The 24,401-nt window shown below is 38.0% G+C and overlaps 1 protein-coding gene across 2 annotated transcripts in view; it reads right to left on the bottom strand.

Moving 5' to 3' along the window:
• Positions 1-24,401, bottom strand: part of LOC119785243 (solute carrier organic anion transporter family member 5A1) — a 50,438-nt gene that overhangs the window by 12,245 nt on the left and 13,792 nt on the right. For both annotated transcript variants that reach the window (XM_038287787.1, XM_038287788.1), the window contains 2 exons: positions 3,277-3,409; positions 2,958-3,178 (listed from right to left, as the gene is read on the bottom strand). In XM_038287787.1, the coding sequence (XP_038143715.1) occupies positions 2,958-3,178; positions 3,277-3,409 (354 nt within the window). The remainder of the gene's footprint in view (positions 1-2,957; positions 3,179-3,276; positions 3,410-24,401) is intronic.

Raw genomic sequence — 24,401 nt, 5'->3', positions numbered from 1 at the left:
GAGCATCATTAAAACAATCATCTGAATATGGAAACGGGAATAACGAGTCTGGAATAACTGTAAACCTACTGGCATATCTATCTTCCTGAAAAGTTTTGCAAAGTGCTCCAACAAAAGTATTTGCCTGTTTAAATTACATTTGACAAATAGCAGCTCAATACGACACATCTCTGCAAAAACACAGCAAAAAGAAGTAAACAATCCTGGATCTACACCCGTATTTGTTGGGAAACATCCTTACGTTTGTGAAAGCTTCGTGAATTTTATCCTGCGAAGAAAACGCTCCACTATCCTAACTCAAAGGGGGAATATGTCATCAATAAAAATATAACGTTTGGTAAAGACAGAATGATCTGGTTATGTAAAATGTGCTGAGGGAAAACTGCATTTAAATTAAGTAGAGATGTTAGTTCAAAAACAGCACATAATATAAATCCTTTATTCATACACACCTTATTGTGTTGATGCTGTAATTAATGAAACAGGGATTTAACACTGAATTTTAACCTGTTTTTTCTTATGTCTGATAAACCCGGATGGATTTAACGGAAAAGTATGAAATGTCAGAGAAAGAGAGAATGAAGGGTGCAAGAAATGAAGGATGAGTGAGAAAGCAAGGAAACAAAGAAAAAAGAAAGAAAGGAAAGTGCTGCAGGATAGATGAGAGAAAATGAACAAATTTAAAACATTTTGACAAATAAGGGATTAAATGAAGAAAAAAAAGCTTAAAGAAAGAAAAAGGACAGAAGAAAGGAAAATGCAAAGAACAGAAACCAGACAAAAATGGACAACAAAGTATAGAAATACATACAAAGAAAAGAATAAAGCACAGATACAGGAATTAAACAGAGAAGGTTGTAGGCAACAGGGAAGAACAAAGAGGGAGGAAGGAAGGAATGTTGAGAGAGGGATGGATGAGAAGAGTGATACACAGCCTTTAGGTCTTAAACTCTGGAAATATTAAAATTTGCTGGACTTTTATTTTTCCATACTCATCCAGAACTGAAAAAAGTCAAACTCTAGACTTTTCTAGACTGAACAGAAACTCTGAGAGTCCAGCTCTTCTTATAAAAACGACTACAACTATATCTAGCGGGCTAATGTAGCAGCTGAAAGAGTGGCGTTGCATTTCTGAACGAAGCCGTGAGGTAATTAATCACTTAGTGAAACCTGGATATGATGCACTGTGTCAGCAGTCATTTCTGCCATGCATCGCAAACCTTTCAAGGGAAAATTGCTTTCACATAGCAGCAGATCAAGGGCTGGAAAATTCCACCATCAAGAATTTGTCCCTCTCATGTGCATTATAGAAAACATTTGGTGTTAGCATATTTTCAGTGTTTGCTTGTGAAGGGCGAAGAAAAGGAGGGTGGGGGGGCATATATTTCTCAGAAAATGCTGAATTTGTGCAACAAACAATCAAGCACACCTCTACAGAAGGACACGTACTGTACTAAAATACATTTGGGATCTGCCGGAGTGTGCGAAACTGATCGCAGTTTGCACAGCATTGCCAAACATCCTGCTGAGGCAAATGAATCCACAACTGAGTGAAAGGCGGCGTGGTGGAGCTGTGACTCGTCCCCGGCCTACGCTGGGTGCAGCACCAAGACAAAGCGCTGTTTTGACTGCCCCAGCTGTGCACATAAGCATTAATTTGAGAGTAAGGAGCTATACTAAGTACATGTTTGAGTTTGCAAAGAATTGCTGCGAGTGATGGCAAACACGAGCGCTGAGCTCCATCAGAGCCTATGTACTGCTGAGTGTAAGTCCTATGGGAGCTCATTTAAAAGAGAAACCGAACAAGAGCAAAAAATGAGAAAGGAATCTGGGAAACACTTGAGCAGGACGGAGCTTATCTGGGGAAAACCGGGTGTTTCCTGGCTAGATGGGGACATTAAAAGAAACATTTTCAAGAAAACCAAGTGTTTACCACCACTGCATTCTGACACATCCCGTTTACACAGTCCTCTATTGTCGATCAATACAATCTTTACGAGAGATCTCAATAAAGCTTCCATTATTGGATAAGATGTCTAAGCCCCAACATTGATTGGATTATAGCCTGTTTGTTCATCAACACCTAACAGTTCATTTATGGCACCAAGTCAGGAGTCCTGAACTTTTTAACAGTTCATGCTTCAGCTACAGATTTTTAATGTAATTTGATAGGATTCTAAGTGATAGACCAAAAATTCAATGTTTTATTGAGAAGTGGAACTAAAAGGATGCATGGTTTTATATATTGGTTGCAGACAAAAAGTCTGAAAGACCCTGATTGTTTTATTATTTGTCTCTCTGGGCCCAATTCATTTAACTGTAATTTCAGCTGCAGTTCTTTGGTGTCTCCTGCTACCAGCTTTACACGTGCTTTCTGACATTTCCGTTTTCAGTTTGGATAAACATTATTTTTTCAACCTTGCCACATATTCCTAATTTTAATCAGCCTTAAAGCTGATTAAACCATTTTATCAAATGAATGCCTTGATCTAACTATGTTTAGGGTCATTGTGTTGTTTGGTGAAGAACATAAACCTTTTCCTGCAAGTCTATTCATGCTGCCACCAAAATGCTTCACTGTGGGACTGTATGTTGGGGTAGTTGTCTACCTTAAAGAGAATTTTATGTGAGAGCAAAAAGATTTACATTTGACATCAAGGCAGCATCTTTAATAAAACTAAATTAGCTGGATGTGGGAATGATAATTGTTCATAGATTTTCCCACCTGAAGTGAGAATTCCTGCAGCTCCTCCAGGGTTCTTAGGAGCTTTTCTGATTGTTCTACTTGCTCACACCTTTAAAATATGTCTTGGTAGGTTTGCGCATAAACCATTTTCAGATGATAGACAGGACAGTGATATGTGTACAGCCTGAAATTGTCTAAGAACCTGTGTGTATCTACATCTCTACTATAAGTAAGATCCTACTAACATTCCAGAACTTCAGAGTTTCCTCACCTTTGATGTCTTTTCCAAATCCCATAGAGGAGGACACATTTTGGCTTTTGCTACTTGACTTTTCCTTCATCACATCATCATCACTGGACGCATCACCTGGCGAGTTCATCATTTTCTTCTTTTTTCTCTTCTTGTGGCGTGGAGGCAGCTTTTTGGGGAAGGCGAACATGGGGAAAATGACAAGAAGCATGGCTATGGAACAGAGGAGGAAGCCGCTCCACCTTAAAGGAAATAAGATGGGATACAAAAGGTGAACAGTTTTTCATTGCAGTGTGTTTAAATCCAGAGTGGCAGCTTTCGAGTGTAAGTGCATGTTTACCAATTGCCAACGAAGCGAGGGTCATTCTGGTCAATGTTCACCACAGTTTTCGGGTCAACATAGAAGCCAATAAGGACGCCTCCCAGCAAGTAGCCTGCAGCAGGACCCAGTGCTCCCATAACATACATGATGGCTAAAAGAGACACATATAGACATAACAATTAAGATATGACATATCAATTTCATTTATAACTGTCACCTGGTTATGCTAACAGTACACTCTCCAATGTGGCAGCTACAGGGTTAAAAATACTCAAAGTCCCTAAATTTTAGAGTCAGTGAGTTCATTTTCTGCTTTATTAAAGCTTTTAGAGGAACATTGTATTTTCAGTTATGTCTTTGTTGGGTAATACAGCTAGTCTGAAAGAGAGCAATGGAAAAATTGAAATCTAAATAAGTAATTTTTCCTTAGAATAAGTGCATATTTTCTTGGACTGAGGAGGTAAAAGAGACCTCTTGCCAATGGAAAGAGACAATTTACACTTAAAATAAGATAACACAATTGCATTGTCTTATTTCAAGTACATATTATCTAATTATCTTATTTTAAGAGTAAAAATGCTCCTTCAATTGGCAAACTCTCTCATTTACCTACTCAAATTAAGGGTAAATACACTTAATAAAAATTTATTTTACTTATTTCTAGATTGTTTTATTTCCAGTGAGGCATAGCTAAAACCAAAGGGAACTTTAGCATATCATAGTGGGTTGCTTTGCTTTATCAAGTCAAAGAGCCCAGATTTTTGTCATATTTTGCAAATTCAGCTAAAGGAAGTGCCTTGTAATTGGAAGTTAATGCATACAGTATTTAAGGATGTTCATTATGCTGACTCAACTAGTTATTTTTATCACTGTTTTTATGAGTATTTTGAATTCTCTTCAATTCTTATAATCATCCATCCATTTTTCGTCATAGGTATCCCAAGGGGGTCGCTGGTGCCTTCCTCCAGCTGTCTACGGGAGATAGGCACAGTGGACAGGTCGCCAGTCCATCGCAGGGCAACACAGAGACAAACAGGACAAACAACCATTTACGCACACACTCGCAAGGAGAATTTAGGGAAGCCAATTAACCAAACCGTCATGTTTTTGGACTTTGGGAGAAAGCCAGAGTACCCGGAGAGAACCCACGTATGCTCAGGGAGAGCATGCAAACTCCATGTAGAAAGAATCGAATAATCGAACCCGGAACCTTCTTGGTGAAAGGCAGCAGTGCTACCCACTGTCCACTGTCCAGCTCCTCATAATCACATTGTATGTTTTAAAACAATCGTCTAATTCCATTTTACATGAAAACTGTGTAAATCTCCATCACACACCCACAGAGCCTCATGTATACAGAGTTATGTCATCTCTGGTCATAATATCTGTAACCAATGATCAACAGCAAAAAAGCTGCTAAGGGTTATTTTATGATTACAATTAATGAATGAGTGGTTTAATATGTCAGACTGTTACTCTAACCTTTTCCTCTAGTATATTGTCAGGTAAACATTTGGAAAAGAGTAAAGACAATGTAAAAATCTGCTTGGGATATCAACTGAGTTGCTTTATTTTAGGGCTGCAACTAACAATTATTTTGAGAATCGATTAATCTGTCAATTATTTTTTCGATTAATAATCGGATAACAAAAGGTTCCTTATAGTAGACTTTTTTGCAAAATTTAACCAGGTGAAACTAAAACTTTTCTACTTGAGGATAGTTGGATAGAGCAGATTGGCAGACCAAGATTTTTATCTTAAATGCAAAATGTTTATAATTTTTTTTTGCAATTTTGATATAATTACTGTCCTAAATGGGTCACACTGTCAGCTTAAGGCACGTTTTAGTCTCTATACTCCAGTTAACCATTAATCGATTAATATATTAGTTGACTATTGTTTCAATGATCGATTAATTAAGATTAATCTGATTTATTTCCCTACTTTATCCTATATTTTAATTTGTGTTTTACTTGTCCTTCAATCCTATAATCTGCAGCAGAGATGATTAATGATAAAAGATGGATTTCTCATCAACCAGAATGCCATGGATTTGTATTTTCTTTACTTCTATTGCAAATGTAAGCTTTTCTCAACTTCTTAAAATAGAAATTTCATATCAGTCTATCCATAAATAAACAACAAAATTTCACACACTAAAAATAGTCATTGAATATCTGGTTGCTGCATCTGTAATAGACTTTTCCAACAGATTTAGACAGTCAAAGGTTTTCTGGATCACAGTCAACTGGTATAATTAAGACTGCTACTTCAGTGACCCAATGTTCCACATGACAGTTTCATTCAAACGTCTGGAGAGTTGTTTTATCAGCTCTGAATCATCATTCACCTGATCTGGGAGCACAGGGATCGTTCCACTACCTTTAGAGATCATTTCCCACAGCTTTTAAAGCATGTGGGACCACTGACCCAGAGGCTCCGGAGATTTGATCTTAACCAGAAGAGCATACCTGCAGAAACCGCAGTGCAATTATCAAGTGAAGCATTAACTCCTTGGAGGTCTCAGAACCTGTGCTAAGTGAGCCAAATACCTTGCCATGTGCCACAGGGGGAGAGAAGGGAAAACTAATTAACTTAAGATCACCTTAGCTGGGCAGGTGGAAAAATCTCCAGCGAGAAGGGAGGTAGGGGGCACGTCAAAGCTGGAATCAAAAGGCAAACCTATAATTACATCACAAGGAAGCAGAAAGTTTGGGACGTGCATGACAAAAACGAATAGATTATCACTTTCTGAAAATTGTTGTTTTTGTGCACATATGCTTCTAAATGCTTCAGTCTCACCCACACACAAACAGAGGAGTTATATTTTCCACTTAGAAAATAACTGCAAACCACAGGCTACTGCCACTTGCCTCCCACAGTTACACACGCATACCCCAACGAAATGCTGTTTCTCAGTTTCTTTTTGATAAGGGTTACTTTCCCAGATGGCAGCATGTTAGTGCATGTGTCTGGGTCCCGCATTTGTGTCCAAAACAGCACTTAAATGTCTAATCCCCCCTGAGACAAAAAGGAACACATCCTCTCAGACACATTATATAAGAAGCACAAGCCTACACACATGCCTGCACTTTTTTTTCTCCAACAACTTAGTTTTCTTAAGCTTGAAATAGAAACTCTCCTCCGCCATCTGAACACTTCTACCATCACATCTTTAACTTTACAAGCTCCCTGGCCTCTTTTCTCCCATAGATGTGACCATTGAAGAGGAGAATTCATTATGCTCTCTAGCAGAAAGGGCTCCAACAAAGCACAAAGAACTATCAAATCTAATTAGATCACTACTTCCATGAATACAGGAGGGTAAAAAGTGTAGAACAAAAAAAAACTTATCAGCCAAAAACAGAGGAACACACACAAGTATGCACCATAGAGGAAAACAATAGGCAACAAAGACATAATGCATAAATACACAAAGTAATGAAAGAATGAAATATGTTCAAATGGTGCAATTTAAATATTTCATTGACTAAATTCTTTTCTTCAAATCCCTGAAACAGCAGGTTCCCAATCCCTCTTTCCCTTCCTTCCCCCACTTATCTGATATTATCTTCTTCAACTCCTTTCATGGTGCCATTTCTCATATCCTGCTGCCTTGAGACTCAATTCACAGCAGCAGTGAAAGCCCTCACATAGTAACAGGATATTACCTCCCAGAGACAATAAACGATAAATTACAGCAGGCAAGGACAACTATAGGTCGGCTCTTATTATCTCGATCTTTGAAATTAGAAATAAGCTCCACTAAACTCAAGTAAGTGAATCGAACTTTAGTGGTTAGTAGTGAATTTAATCTTGATAAAAGGTGGATATATATTATAGCTGACTAAACTTCAGCTGTACATTTAAATATGATGATGAATAAGAGGATGAGCATTTAACTCATTGAAATTATATAACGGAGAAGAAGTGATTTTAGTTTCCCCCTTTTTGTATCTAAAATTACTTTCAACTGTAGGAAATATAAGATTTCATAAGTGAAGGAGGCCTAATTTTTTTTCAAAACCTTTGGTATGTCTTGATAAAGTAAAACAGACAAATCCTAGTTGCAAGCTGCATCAAGACAAGAAGGAATCAGCTGTTTGACATATCTAACAAGTTTCAATCTGATTCAGTGTTTCTCATTTGCATTGTTTTTAAAAGTTTTCTTCCTTTATTTCATAGGTGTTCCTAGGCCATGCAGGATATATGGTCAGTTCAGCTTGCTCTGGTCTACCTCCTGAGGAAACGTGCCAGGAACATCTCCAGAGGGAGGTATCTACAGATGGGCCACCTCAGCTGATTGCTCTCAGTGGAGGAGCAGCAGCTCTACTCCAAGCCCCTTCCTACCTCCTCACCCCATCTCGTTAATAGCACCTGGCATATATACGTGTATGAAATCAGTAATTCACAATAATCAAAAGGTTGGATGTTTTTTGTGAAAGTATGGCAACTTCTCCAGGGTTTTACTCTGCCTCTCGCCTGATCCCAACTGGATTAGGCCCCAGTTGAAACATATAGATATTATAGCATTAAATAGTTGCCGTATATATGGTTGATTTTCTACAAGGTCATGTGAATTTTGCAGATAGCAATATTGCTGCAGCTTGAAGGGCCTCCACTAAACCTGACCTGATTTTACACAAAATAAAATCAAAGTGACAAAGTAAGGTGAACATTTTTTACAGCATAGGCCAGCCCTTAATAACTTCCTTTGCTAAAAAGCCATAAACCAACATCAGTTCTACACATTTTGGCCTGTATAACATACACCAGGTGCATCAGCCGAGTCGGTTGCCAGGCAGAGGTTAAGCACAACGTATGGTCCTTTGATTGCCCTCCAAACTACATCCCTCCAGAGATGGACAGATTTTATGCCCTCCGATGTGATTACATAACTCTGTCTTGCCGCTGCATCCATCATTTTAACAACGTTCTGCCCCACTGAAGGACAAAAGGGGGTTATAAACCTTGCACTGTCCTGCCCGCTTGGCAGAGAGGGAGAATAGTTGGGGATCATAGGGTTTAGGTTTGGTGAGCCGTGTTTGGGCTTGAAGGGGTAGCAGGGCTGCAGAGCTGACCAACTGACGAATACGCTGGCACAGCAGTAGTGTGAGCTTTGATACACAAAACAATCATACTTCACAGGGCAACAGGGGTGCATTCCACAGAAAAGAAAAAAATAAAACGCATGGCGCCCACAGGCTGGCTTGAATTACACAAAAGACCTTCTTGGAGGACAAAACCACGACTTTTTATGGCTTTTTGCACATTTGCAGGTAACGGACCTATTTTACAAGAACGGCATCTAAATCATCTTTACAGCCATTATGGGGAGAATAATTACTTCCCAACAATGTCCTGTTCCTTATAGATGCATTGAAAGATTTAAACAGTGAAGTTATTTAGTATTGAAAAGAAACAGAATAGAATATTTCAAAGATCAAAATATGATCTCACTGAGACTGCACATTTATTCATCTCTAATAATGTAACAAATGCCTACCACATATAAGAGAGGAAGCTGCACGACAAAAATGTCCCCAATGTGAAAAAGAGACATTAATAGAGGGTGTTTCAGGGAATCGCTGAGTCCACTTTTCAGTGTCATGGATTAATGTAGCAGTGTCAGGCTGTAACACATAATATCAATATGCCAAGAAACCCGAACAGTTAAATCAAGATTTTAAAAAAGATGCAGAGAACATTATAAATGGTTAACAGGAAGAAATGAGGTAGACCTGCAGTCTGTGGTGACTGATCCTGCTGTGTTACCGAGTGATAAAGCTTGCTCAGCAGCAGTGCTCTTACATCTAACCTTCAGGGACCAGCTCTGCTTTGTTGTCTCTGCTTCGCCTCCTCCGCACTCTGAAAGAGCTCTGGTGCCACGAGCAGCACTGACTCACTCTGAGCTCCTCTCAATGAATGACAGCAAAAGCAAAGGTAAATAAAAATGAAAAAGAATGAACAAATTGAAATAATTGGTAGAATTGTCTTTCAAGTAAAAGATCTACTATACTTTTATTTTTTTACTGCTATTATGGCTTTTTTAGGCAGATGCCAGGTTGTCAAAATAGGCTTTAAATTTAACATTTTAGGCTGACTTACAGCAAAATTATTTCTTTTTTTTTATATTAACATTTTTATTGAGAGAGCACATTACAATACAACTATATACATATACTCGTTATATTCGTATTTTTACATGCTTTCTCTGTTTTCTAATTTTAACACGAGAAAAAAGAAAACCGAACACACACGCACACAAAAAAACAAAAAAACAAAAAAAAAAAAACAACTGGGAGTGGCGGGGCAGCCTGAATATCAACTAAAAAGCACAAATCAAGTTAGACCATAAATCTGAATAACAGCAAGGTTTATAAAGAAAACTCAGGTATAACAGGTTTGACATATTCTGTCCACTTGGACCATATCTTGTAGAAAGTGTCTCTCTGCACATTGATGGAAAAAGACAGTCTCTCCAGTGCATACATCTCTTTCACTACACTTATCCAGTCATCAATTGTTGGAGGTTCCCGTTTAAGCCATTTTCTTGTGAGGGCCTTTTTGCTCCCGGCCAGTAAAATGAACAGAAGTTTCTGATCATTGTGGTTCAGTTTGTCTACCGGGATGTTACATAAAAATATGCATTCAAAAGTTAAAGGAAATTTAGCTGAGAATCGTTCTGTAAATGTTCATGGATTTTAGACCAATATTGCTGAATCACTTGGCAGTCCCAGAAAACATGGAAATGATTGGCAGCATCCCTTCCACACCTCCAGCAGGTATCACCCCTCCCCTGATATCGTTTCTGCTTTGGGGTTATAAAAAATCTTATAATATTCTTCCAGCAGAATTCACGCCAAACCTTCGATCTTGTTATTGTCCATGGTATCTTACATATCTGGTCCCAATCTTCTTCTGAAATCGACAGGCTGGCTTCTTTTTCCCATTTCACTTTAACATAATCAGTGCTGTCCTTTTTACACCGCAGGATGGCGTCGTATAACCTGGAGATAATTTTACCTGATTTTGATTTGGTTAGTAATATAAACGTTTCCACAAAACTAAGATTATGTAAATGTACTTTTAGATCTTTATTAAAATAATTTCTAACCTGTAAAAATCTAAAAAAGTCATCTGCACATAAATCATGTTTTCTTTTCAAGGTCTCAAAGCATTGGAACGCTCCCTTGTGGACAAAAGAATAGTAATTAGTTAAACCCTTTGAAATCCACTTCTTGAATCTGTCATCATGTTGATTTGGGATGAAATCCGAATCATAAGCGCACCATTTTAAAAGTTTAGAGGCATTTTCTGAGCCACAGATTCTAATTGCTTCGTTCCATGCAGAAATCATTACTTGTGTTATAGGTTCGTCTGCCAAATTAATTTTGTTCTGTAATTTTGTGTCGGCTATTATTGCTCTAATCGGTATTGTTTTGACTGTTTTCCCTTCCACATTCTTCCATCCCGCTGTGTAATCCGGACAGCATAAACATATCAAAGGTTTCAACTGAGCTGCACAAAAGTATTCTCGTAAACATGGAAGCCCATAGCCCCCTTTTTCCTTTTTTAATTGTAAAGTTTTGTATTTAACTCTTGCTTTTTTCCCTTTCCAAATGTATTTAGACAGCATCTTATCCCATTCTTCAAATTGTTTTGACGGTACGTTAACTGGCAGGGATTGAAATAAATACAAAAATCGGGGAAGAATGTTTAATTTTACTGACTCAATCCTGGAGTGTAGGTCTAAGAAAGGCATGGCATTCCATCTTTGGATATCCGACTTTATGGCTATGTTCAAGGGGGCATAGTTAGCTTCAAACATTTTAGTAGGGTCGCGATGGATCACCACCCCCAGATACCTAACGCTATCGGCCTCCCATTTCCATTTATAGCAATTTTTAATTTCAGCTGGTGGGTCATAATTTACCGTTAGTACCTGTGTTTTGTTCACATTAACCCTGTACCCCGAGTATATGCCGAAATCAAGTAAGATTTTCATTATTTTGGGGAGAACCTGCGTAGGATGAGATATAACGAGCAACAAGTCATCAGCAAATAATGCCAACTTTTGCTCCCCTCCTTTGGTCCTTATTCCAATTATATCCTGTCTCTGTCTGATCCACTGGCTCAGTGGTTCTATAAACAAGGCGAAGAGGAGTGGCGACAAACAGCAACCTTGTCGAGTCCCTCGCTCGAGTGTGAATGATACAGTAAGGTCTCCCAGCAAAATTATTTCATTCTCGTACAACAACAAATTGCTGACTTTCTATTCTCATTAACCATCAACACAAAAGCAGATCCAGTGCAAGAAATACATACAGGTGCTGGTCATAAAATTAGAATATCATGAAAAAGTAGATTGATTTCAGTAATTCCATTTAAAAAGTGAAACTTGTATATTATATTCATACATTACATACAAACTCATATATTTCAGAGTTTATTTTGTTTAATTTTGATGATTACAAATGACAACAAATGAAAATCTCAAATTCATCATATCAGAAAATTAGAATATTACTGAAGACCAATAAAAACAAAGGATTTATAGAAATGTTGGCCAACTGAAAAGTATGAACATGAAAAGTATGAGCATGTACAGCACTCAGTATTTAGTTGGGCCTCCTTTGGCCTGTATTACTGCAGCAATGCGGCGTGGCATGGAGTCGATCAGTCTGTGGCACTGCTCAGGTGTTGTGATAGCCCAGGTTGCTCTAATAGTGGCTTTTAGCTCTTCTGAATTGTTGGGTCTGGTGTATTGCATCTTCTTCTTCACAATACCCCATAGATTTTCTATGGGGTTAAGGTCAGGAGAGTTTGCTGGCCAATTAAGAACAGGGATACCATGGTCCTTCAACCAGGTACTGGTAGCTTTGGCACTGTGTGCAGGTGCCAAGTCCTGTTGGAAAATGAAATCTGCATCTCCAAAAAGTTGGTCAGCTGCAGGAAGCATGAAGTGCTCTAAAACTTCCTGGTATGTGGCTGCGTTGACCCTGGACCTCAGAAAACACAATGGACCAACACCAGCAGATGACATGGCACCCCAAACCATCACTGACTGTGGAAACTTTACACTGGACTTCAAGCAATGTGGATGAAGTGCCTCTCTTCTTTTCCTCCAGACTCTGGGACCTTGATTTCCAAAGGAAATGCAAAATTTACTTTCATCAGAGAACATGACTTTGGACCACTCACCAGCAGTCCAGTCCTGTTTCTCTTTAGCCCAGGCAAGACGCTTCTGACGCTGTCTGTGGTTCAAGAGTGGCTTGACACAAGGAATGCGACAGCAGAAACCCATGTCTTTCATACGTCTGTGTGTGGTGGTTCTTGAAGCACTCACTCCAGCTGCAGTCCACTCTTTGTGAATCTCCCCCACATTTTTGAATGGGTTTTGTTTCACAATCCTCTCCAGGGTGCGGTTATCTCTCTTGCTTGTACACTTTTTTCGACCACATCTTTTCCTTCCCTTCGCCTCTCTATTAATGTGCTTGGACACTGAGCTCTGTGAACAGCCAGCCTCTTTAGCGATGACCTTTTGTGTCTTGCCCTCCTTGTGCAAGGTGTCGATGGTCGTCTTTTGGACAACTGTCAAGTCAGCAGTCTTCCCCATGATTGTGTAGCCTATAGAACTAGACTGAAAGACCATTTAAAGGCTTTTGCAGGTGGTTTGAGTTAATTAGCTGATTAGAGTGTGGCACCAGGGGCCATCAATTTTGAACCTTTTCACAATATTCTAATTTTCTGATATGATGAATTTGAGATTTTCATTTGTTGTCATTTGTAATCATCAAAATTAAACAAAATAAACATCTGAAATATATGAGTTTGTATGTAATGTATGAATATAATATACAAGTTTCACTTTTTAAATGGAATTACTGAAATCAATCTACTTTTTCATGATATTCTAATTTTATGACCAGCACCTGTACCAGACTAAAGATGTGACGTCAGGCAAGTTTTTTCAAGATCAGATGTGATACACTAACCCAAGAAGACACAAACATTTTAAAAGTGAAAGAAACCTGATGAACAGCTCAGTCAGGATGGTTGAAAAGCATCTAAACAGCATTTTCCAAGTCTTGCTATAAATAGAGGGATTTAGTTCAGGGTTTGGACTGGACCTTTGTAATGCATGAAAAGCTTTTGCTCCAAATCATTTATTGCAGCCCCGGCTTCATGTTTAGAGTTGTTTTGTTTGTTTTTTTTCCCCCACAAGGTTATCATGCATTTATTCCTCCAACTAACAACTAACTCTGACTTGCTGCTCTGTTGCTGCACAAGATAAGTATAATACTGTGGAGAGTTTTTTTTACACTGTTTAAAATCTATGTCAAAATATTTTGTTTTTTAAAAGACCAGAGAACCTTATTGTAATGGTTTTCACAGTCCCCCTTAAAACACCGCTGCCCGTGTTCTCACTAGAACTAAGGTAGAGTACATCCACGTGGTTCTGAAGTCCTTAAACAGGCTCCCTGTAGCCCAAAAAGTAGACCTTAAAATCATTCTGTTAGTCTAAAAATCACTTAATGGATCAGCACCTCAATCCATAACAGATATGTTGTCAGTGTATCAACCCTCCAGACCACTCAGGTCTTCTAGTTCCAGCCTACTCTGTACACTAGGAACTAGAACCAAACATGGAGGAACAGCATTTAGTTCCTATGCTCCACTCATCTGGAACAAACTTCAAGAAGACTGTAAAAGTGCTGAAAGCCTGAGTTCTTTTTAGTCAAAGATAACAATGCTTTTTTAGAGCTGCCTTTGACAGTTAAGGTTAAATTGTTGATTGAGAAATTCATAGTTTCAGGTTTTGTTCCACATGTTTTATGCTCTTCTCTACCTGCTTTTATCATGTTTTTTAAATTGCTTTTATTCTGCTGTTTTGTGTTGCAATTCTTTTATTTCTTTTACAAATGTTCTTGCTTTTATTGTGCTTTTATTTTTCTATTATTATTTTCTATTATTCTATACCGCCTAAACCACCTTTAATTGCCCATGTACTGTTGTGCTATACAAATAAACTTTCCTTGCCTTGCCATAATTAATTTTACCAATCATTTCATTTCAGTGATGGCCAGATTTTTACAGTAAATGACTGATATGATACGTTCAGACTGCACACAATAGAGGCATGCAAAGTCTATGGTTGATGCGCATCAAGGCACAAGAAAAGGTCCTGCAGCGCGTTTCGAGCAGCAGGAGCATCCTGACGCGTCGAAGCAGCTAAAGTAGCGCTTTATGAGCTTCTGAGCATCTGAGCCGTGGGACGCACTTCACAAGCAGCAGCTGGAGTTGGAAAAATTTAACTTTTCCTGCTCAAGACGCCATATCTACCAATCAGAGAAGCTGATCTGGGAGCTGGCAGGGGGACAGACACATCACTGCTGAGTTAGAACACCATGATCACTCCCCACAAACTGTTCATTAACGCCTTAATTAATGTAATATGTTGAAATAAGCCTATTTCCTGCCTCCTCAGATAATGCCCTGACTGGGCTAAGATTAATGGATCTATTTTCCTGGTATTGTGACTTCTGGACACCGGTTATTAGAAGGTATATTATTTACTGATACCAATCTGAAGGGAGCGTAGTACAAAAGCTTGCCTGATTTTTATTAAGTTACGACTGAACATTATGCTTCCACCAATTATGTGATATTCACAATGAGATTTGTAGTTAAATGTCAATAAATCAAAGGTACAACGCTTTTATAGACACTGATGAAAGCATTAGTTTATTTTAACATCTATACATCTTTCCTTTCGCCAGCCTTCAACACGCTTTGCAGAGGCTCGATGCTGGCTCTGTAATAACTCTCCTCTCTTTAGTTGCAGACTTTGTTTTAATGAATGGTGTACTGCTCCACCTGCCTATTAGCCCACAACAAAACAAGCAGGCAGTGACCTCAAACTTATCTTTAGGGTATTATAAAAGGAGGTAATTACTGAGAAAAGATGCCATCACATTATTTCCAGAAAATTACACAAGAGCAATAACGCTATGATGTACAGTATGCAGTGTTATGTACTGCCAATTCATTCTGCTTCAGGATATCAATACATTTTACACCATCTCTATGACAGAGACAATTCCTGAATGCTTTTCTCAGTTTTATACAATGCAATAAGATCAACCATATGAGATATGACAGCACAAACTTTAGGACTTGCTCCACTGGAGAATTAGCCCAAAGCCTAAAGCTCTTTTCAGAGCATAGCCCTGAGGTGACAGCTATATGATAAATGACCCATGCAGCTAATGGTGCTAGAAAGAGAGCAGAAGTCCTCGTTGTATCCTAGTTTTCTGGGCATAACTGCAGCCATGGGCCCTTCCCTCACCCTTCCAAGCACATGAGAGGGGAGAAAAATGAAAGGTGATAAAACCGGAGAGTGACAGCATTGTCATGATAAATTGCTGACATAGCAGTGTCTTCTTACAAGTTCTAACCTTATTCTTTGACTCAGAGGGCACAAAAACACACACAGAATCACACAAAAGGCAAAAGCACAGTGACAAAAAAACTCAAAACTGCTACAGATTACCTTTTAGTATGTGGCTTTGTATATAAAAAGAAATTAATTTAAGTTTCTTTTTTTTGGTAGTCTTCTTTTAGATGTGAGTACTACTAGTTTGACAAGTATTCCCGGTTTACTTCCACCACCAAGTTAATTCTGCTACTAACTTCTGTTTGAATAAAGTCAAGAAATAAAATTTAACACCAGGCTTAGTCAATTAAAGATATTTTAAGATTAAGACACCAACAGAATACTCAACATTAAGTACATTCAGCCTAGAAAGAAAATTCATAGATAAATTCCATATAGTTGTCAAAAGGGTAGTTTTCTTAATCAATTGTAATCACATAATTAACTAAATCCACCGTCAAACATGTTTTCAACTGAATCATCAACAAGTTCTAGTTCTTTATAGAATTTCTCCCTATGAAAAAATAATCGACTTATATATATATCTTTAGACACTAATAATGAAACTAGGCAAGCATGCATATTTGTATAGAAATTTCAGAAGGAATACGATTCAAAGAGCTGTATATGAGAAAAAAAGTATATGTTTTGGTAATAGGAATAATTAAAGAAAAGGAAATATGAATAATTAAGATTACTCAAAAAAGACAACATGACTAATAAAAAAATGAAATCTGACCTGAAAAAGTTACTATTTTTTTTAGATAGCATAGTCAAAGGTAACTCTTAACAATTATGTTTTCAATCCTGCAATAAAGCTATTTAAGATTTCAGTGCTTTTACAGTTTTCTGGGGGATCATTCCAGATTAGGAGCATAAGAACTAAGAGCTGCTTCTCCAAGTTTGATTCTGGGTATGCAGAGTAAGTTGGAACCAGGAGTCTCCAACGTATTTTAGAGCCAAATGATTCAATGATTTACACACTAACAGAGTATACTCAAATTAGAGCTAGTGTAACGATTTCAGAACTGGGATGATGTGCTCCACTTTCTTATTTTTAGTGATTACGAGCGGCAGCAGAATGCTGGATCAACTGCAGCTTTCTAATCGATTCCTCAGGTAGAAGTGAATACAGTGGCTGCGTTTCCATTACAAATGTGTGCCAAGCTATTAAAGTATTGCGCCACATGTAATTCAACCTCTGGTTTTCATTAATAATTGGCAATCTTTTCACTCCTTTCAGTCTGACTTACTGATTACTCCAAAGACAGTTAATAATTACTAGTCTTTTGAGCATTTAATCCTTAGTTTGCCTCTGTCAAAATTGCAGAGCAACAACCCTACTCTTTTTGTAACTATGTATCATTCACCAGGTCCTTACTCAGAATGTTTAGATGGGTTTTCCGAGTTCCTGTCTAATTTGGTGTTGAATACTGACAGGGTCCACATACAGGTGCTGGTCATAAAATTAGAATATCATGAAAAAGTAGATTGATTTCAGTAATTCCATTTAAAAAGTGAAACTTGTATATTATATTCATACATTACATACAAACTCATATATTTCAGATGTTTATTTTGTTTAATTTTGATGATTACAAATGACAACAAATGAAAATCTCAAATTCATCATATCAGAAAATTAGAATATTGTGAAAAGGTTCAAAATTGATGGCCCCTGGTGCCACACTCTAATCAGCTAATTAACTCAAACCACCTGCAAAAGCCTTTAAATGGTCTTTCAGTCTAGTTCTATAGGCTACACAATCATGGGGAAGACTGCTGACTTGACAGTTGTCCAAAAGACGACCATCGACACCTTGCACAAGGAGGGCAAGACACAAAAGGTCATCGCTAAAGAGGCTGGCTGTTCACAGAGCTCAGTGTCCAAGCACATTAATAGAGAGGCGAAGGGAAGGAAAAGATGTGGTCGAAAAAAGTGTACAAGCAAGAGAGATAACCGCACCCTGGAGAGGATTGTGAAACAAAACCCATTCAAAAATGTGGGGGAGATTCACAAAGAGTGGACTGCAGCTGGAGTGAGTGCTTCAAGAACCACCACACACAGACGTATGAAAGACATGGGTTTCTGCTGTCGCATTCCTTGTGTCAAGCCACTCTTGAACCACAGACAGCGTCAGAAGCGTCTTGCCTGGGCTAAAGAGAAACAGGACTGGACTGCTGGTGAGTGGTCCAAAGTCATGTTCTCTGATGAAAGTAAATTTTGCATTTCCTTTGGAAATCAAGGTCCCAGAGTCTGGAGGAAAAGAAGAGAGGCACTTCATCCACGTTGCTTGAAGTCCAGTGTAAAGTTTCCACAGTCAGTGATGGTTTGGGGTGCCATGTCATCTGCTGGTGTTGGTCCATTGTGTTTTCTGAGGTCCAGGGTCAACGCAGCCACATACCAGGAAGTTTTAGAGCACTTCATGCTTCCTGCAGCTGACCAACTTTTTGGAGATGCAGATTTCATTTTCCAACAGGACTTGGCACCTGCACACAGTGCCAAAGCTACCAGTACCTGGTTGAAGGACCATGGTATCCCTGTTCTTAATTGGCCAGCAAACTCTCCTGACCTTAACCCCATAGAAAATCTATGGGGTATTGTGAAGAAGAAGATGCAATACACCAGACCCAACAATTCAGAAGAGCTAAAAGCCACTATTAGAGCAACCTGGGCTATCATAACACCTGAGCAGTGCCACAGACTGATCGACTCCATGCCACGCCGCATTGCTGCAGTAATACAGGCCAAAGGAGGCCCAACTAAATACTGAGTGCTGTACATGCTCATACTTTTCATGTTCATACTTTTCAGTTGGCCAACATTTCTATAAATCCTTTGTTTTTATTGGTCTTCAGTAATATTCTAATTTTCTGATATGATGAATTTGAGATTTTCATTTGTTGTCATTTGTAATCATCAAAATTAAACAAAATAAACATCTGAAATATATGAGTTTGTATGTAATGTATGAATATAATATACAAGTTTCACTTTTTAAATGGAATTACTGAAATCAATCTACTTTTTCATGATATTCTAATTTTATGACCAGCACCTGTATAGGGGATTTTAACATCCATGCTGACACTGAAGGTGCTTAATTGCCACCTTTAAAGCTACAGTGTGTAATTTTCAGCGACATCTAACGTTCAGACTGCAGACTGCAGCAACATGAACATCTCCCCCCCCACCGCTTCTCCCCCCCAACAGTACGGCGAGCGTTACAGGACAAAATGTCTTCCACGACGTCCGCATCACCTACCTTCTCAAGTGATGAGGTTTGTTTACATAGATAATTTTAATACTGCCATCTATTGTTCAGTACCGTCTCAGTTCATCTCTCTCAACTTGCCGTAGTTACTTTCGAGCGTAATGGGCGATCTCGTAATCGCTAGTTTGTTGGCTCTGCGCTGCCGTAGCGCAAAGATGTCTGCCTCCATGGCTGCGAGACCCGCTCCTATGTAATTATAAATAACGAATTCTAAGGCAACGCAAATATTAAGGTTAAGAGGCTGAGCTCGTAGATGATGATAAATAACATAGTTATGTATAATATATTACATTTCTGACTGTATATCCCTGTAATTATTACACACTGTAGCTTTAATGCATTCTTAGACGCCATTGGCTTTGTTCAAAATGTGAGTAGTCCCACGCATTCTCATCTTCATACTTAGACCTTGTACTGACATATGGCACTGAATAACAGTATTTCCTCACAACCCTGTCCTCCCTGACCACTTTTTGAAAACCTTAAGAATTATTTTAACAGAGTTCCCCTTCCCCAAAAGGTTTCACTTTACCAGATCATTATCAGATAGTGCATTTATCAATTTCAAAGAATCTGTTTCAATTTCTCTCTCCTCTGTGTTGCTGAACAGTGCTGCAGAGGACAAAAGTTTTGTTCACAGGTTGATGATTTTGTAAATGGGGTTGCTAGTTATCTGTATACAGCCTTAGGTAGCCTCCCCTTTTTTTTGTAAAGAAAAACTTTAAAAACAGAAAGCTGGCTATCTGTTCAATGCAGAGCTGCACACTCTGAAGCAAAATGTTACTAAACTGGAGAGAAAATGGCATGGTACATGCCAACTGGAATCCTACCTAGTCTGGAAAAAAAGTTTACTGCTGTATAAGAGGACCCCTGTAAAGCAAGAGCAGCATATTTTTCCTAATTAATAAAGGAGAATAAGAATAACCCTAGATATATTTCTAATACAGTTGCCAAACTTACTCTGAGCCATAGCTCTGTTGAGCCGTCCTTCCCACCTACTCTTAGCAGTAATGATTTTATGGGGTTCTTCTTAAAAATACGATTGATTCTTTTAAAAATAAGATCATTAGCACTCCTCTAAATATGATTGGTTTATCTCTGAAAGGTGAAGCAGCATCTAAGGTAGCCATTGAATCTGAACTGAATTTAGACTGCTTTGATCCAGTTGAACTTTCAGAGTTAGCAAAACTATTTTCATCATCTAAGCCAGGGGTGTCAAACTGGTTCCAGAAAGGGCCATGTGGCTGCAGGTTTTCTTTCCAACCAAGCAATAGCACACCAGACTCCAGTCATCTCATCAAGTGAGTCCAGTCTTGAGTTAGTCAACATGATGACTTAATGAGATGAATGGAGTCTGGTGTGCTATTGCTTGGTTGGAAAGAAAACCTGCAGCCACACGGCCCTTTCTGGAACCAGTTTGACACCCCTGATCTAAGCCATCAACTTTTAAGTTAGATCCAGTTCCAACCAAGTTATTTAAGGAAGTATTGCCTTTGATCTTCTCAATTTTTTAAGTGATTAATCTATCCCTGTTACAGAGATATGGACCATTGGAACCATTCAAAAGCAGGGTAAGGAGACAGTATACAATAGTACTTTAAATAAAATTTTAGGTGACATCTCACGAGACTGGACTAAGACAGGATGGGAGGAAGCATTTATTGCAAAATGTACAGCAAGGACTCCTCATCCTGTTGGTCCAGGTAAAAAAGAACCCTGACTATTGCTTTATAGGGGCATGTAACAAATGCATGAACAATAGAGCACTCTTGACTCATCAATCAAATATTGTGCCACACAAGACTGCCATTGTACCCATTTACAATCAGTAAATGCAGTAGAATTGCATTAAAATGGTATGGCTATTCATAAGGGGCATTAAGAACATGATCAGCAACTGAGGACCGTCCTCTATGTCCCAACCTCTCCTAAAATAAAACAACAAGCTAAGTGACTTTCTGTTATTGTGCTTTTGGTTTAACATTTTGTATTTATCACAGCATATAACACATCCAAACCATACAATGGTTTATTTTTTCCTTTTAGACAGAGGTACACTTTATGCAGGGGTCCCCTCCATACACACACTTTGTTGAAATCAAATATTTAGGAAAAAAGAAGTGAACGAAGGGGTTTCTTTATTTTTAGCTTCTCCCTAGTTGCAGAAGACAGCCTGAGGTAACAGTGAGCCAGGGAAGCAGCATCAATACCACAAGCAATGTACTTTTCCTTCTTCACTGGTTCCAGATCCAAGAAAAACGATATGCTGTGCAATGCAAATATCAAGCATTTAAACTAGCGAATCAGCTGCTTCACTAAGAGGATGATGTAGTAAGAACGTTTTCTCCAGAGAGATCTGTTCCGTCCACAATTCATCTTTAGTGTGCACTAGAAAGGTCATATTAAAATCTAAATCAATGTTTTCTCTGATTATTTTGCTGTTGTAAGGCTCATTAAGTTGCACTGACAGCAGAACAAGGCAGGTTTGTTGCTGTCAGAAATGTGATCAGCAGGAATTTATTCAGGGAGTCAAAAGTAGCGAGAGCCATCAAAGACTCCAAATCAACAGTAAACAAGGAGATGGAGGAAACCCCAGGCAATGCAGGGGTGCATACAGACCCCAAACGTCTGATGGGTAAGAACCACTAATAAGGTAAGTTTAAAAAATATCCTGGAAACAAATTTGGTTATCTGATTGACTCCTTACAGAAATGCCTTTAATTTAGTTTTAGTGGAATATTGAAGGTAACAAATGTGCAGACCAATTTCTTCTTTCGTAAACCAACCTTTTTTGATTCCCTTTTATTTTATAACATGAATGGAAATCACCACACTTCCTGTGTAAATTAACGGATACAAATGTCTAACTGCACAAAACTTAGATCAGATTGTCAAATCTGAGACAGATTTATACGTAAGTTTATTTGCTTTTTTCGTAATGCATAATAAGATATTTGAGAATAAGAATAAAATTAACAGTAGCTAAGTGGTCATCACAATCAGCTGTTGCTTGAGAAGAAGAGAATTACCTTTTCTGTTCATGTAAAATTAAAGAAATATCATTAGACAAGGCACAAACATGGCTGGATAGCCTTTGGCATCTGTTGCAAGGCCATTATTTTCCATTAGTTTTTTTTAGGTGTTAACAGACTCATCCATCATCAATAGAAATAACCCTAACAATTTCTAAAGGCAACATAATTCAGAAACAGCCAGCACATCATCTTTCCAGACATCTGTGATGAACAAAACAATTTTCAAATGTAATATTTCTCTTTTTTTGTATTTTTAATAAAATATTAGAATGTTCGGTTTATAAAAAAAAAAAAAAAAAAGGATAAACACAAGTTTAGCAAGTTGTTTGCATTTCCAGTTTAACTACTTTCAAAACTAATAACAATAACTAATCGTTCCTAAAAGAAATTAAGAATAATAAAAAAAGACAGGTGAAAGTAGCCTCTTCATATTTTGAGCTTTCAGCACCAATGCCTGGTGGACAGCAGTGATGTGGTATCGACAAAGAGTTAAACCTTTTTTTTTAGAATTCATTCTAATTGTTGATTATTATGGAAAATGTTGCACTTATCTATATAAAAAGAGAACTTTATTAATGATAATTGCTGCAGTTTGTTATACAAATTTGTTTTTCTGTTAAAAAAATCCAATTTGTTACAAGCTTCTCTACTAACTGATCTGATTGTGATTACAATTATGCACAGAGAAGTGAAAAGTGATGCAACAACCCATTGTCCCCAACCTCAAAATATTGCAATATTGCAAGAATTTCTCCAAAACAGAAATGCTCGTAGATTATATGTCAATATTATTTTCATTACTGATAGTCCAAATATGTTGACAAGTGCAATGAATGATTCAAGGATAATTAGATTATCCTTGAATCATCTGCAATAACACCCATAGGTTGGTGGTACTTCTCCCAGTATTTTACATGCTCTGATTATCACCATATTTTCTGCATATTCATAAAGGCAAACATGCTAAATGAAACTGTCCCAGCTAATTTGCTATTTATGGAAGCAAATACGGCTACACCTGGTTGGTAGATTAGCTGTTTCAAGTATGCACATGGTAGCTTTGGTAGATCACGAACTATGAGTACATTATTGTAAATTTCTGTTGACCAATGATTGTCAAAGCTGGTAAGAAGTAACCCAGGGGTGTGCATAAATTGAACTATGACCACCTCCTCCTCACATAGCCCTGAAGTTTATTCTTCTTTAGATATTAGATACAAATATCTGGCCCTTGTACCCCATTTTTCATGATTCATACAGATAAATCATTGCAGGCAGCATTGGTTTAATGAAGCCCCATAGTCAAAGAAATATATAAAAAGATTAAAATGATGTTCATATTTTAAGAATGTTCTATGATCTAATGAAACTTGAAACCCAAATAAGGTTTTGCATTTAACATATACTTCAACAATGGAGTTACTTTTATGCCAAAGAATTGTAGAAATGCTTCTTTTTTTCCTTTATGCCTCCGTTTCGACTTGCTGCACGTCCTAGTGGCTCCTAGAAGCGTTTCACTTACTGCCACATTTAGTAAATCTCTTTATTTAATTTGTCTAATCCATGATCTTTAGAGGATTTCTAGCTAATCCCACTTTCTCCAGAACAAACAGACTTTTTGTGTTAAACTAAATGCTTATGGTTTAAATATCCGTTTCAGCCTTTTTTTTGCAGTAAGGAAAATGATAATAAATGTGAGAGAGTAAAGCTTCGAGACAGATTTAAGGCCTAGGCTGGGCAACACATGTTGAGCCGTATTTTTCCACTCACCTTCTTGTGTAGCTGACAAGTCAAAGAGCTATTCTAAGGTTAGGATTATTCATCAGATTTGAGGGATTAAAGATACAATAGGTTTTAGAGGCCTTTTAGTGAGAGTGCTGGCCTTTATGTTATGGAGAAAAACTTTCTGGCCATACCTTATCATCCTGAAGGACATTTTCATGTTTCCCTTTTGTTCCATTTTGGCAAAAAGATCACTACTAAAGGAGTGCTGCACTGAAACCCTAAGAGCCAATCTCCTTTCTTTTGGGCTTTCTCTGCATATTAAATGTTCCAGAATAAGAGAGGCTGGCATATAAGCTTTCAGCTGATGAGTTGCCATGAAAGAGGCATGTGGGCCTGGGGTATCCTTGGTGCCTGCAAGTCAGAATCCATTAGAACAGCTTGGGTTTTAGTTGCCACAAGCTTGCACCTGCAGCTTCTCAAACCCTCCTTAACAGCACAGAAGGCAGGGCAATCTTATTCTTGGTGAGTGTGTCTTTTTAGCTCTAGCCAGAAATGTACTATTCCAAGACTATCCTTCACCATGTTTGCTGACTTTTGTTAGTATTAAAAATAAACCAAAAATTGAGCAGTTCCCCTAATTGGTTGAATCTAAATCAAAAGGTTTTGAAT

The sequence above is a fragment of the Cyprinodon tularosa genome, unplaced genomic scaffold (genome assembly GCF_016077235.1).
Source record: "Cyprinodon tularosa strain WSP-4 unplaced genomic scaffold, ASM1607723v1 ctg245, whole genome shotgun sequence".
In the NCBI taxonomy this organism is placed as follows: Eukaryota; Metazoa; Chordata; class Actinopteri; order Cyprinodontiformes; family Cyprinodontidae; genus Cyprinodon; species Cyprinodon tularosa.
This window is presented reverse-complemented; position numbering and strand designations above follow the sequence as displayed.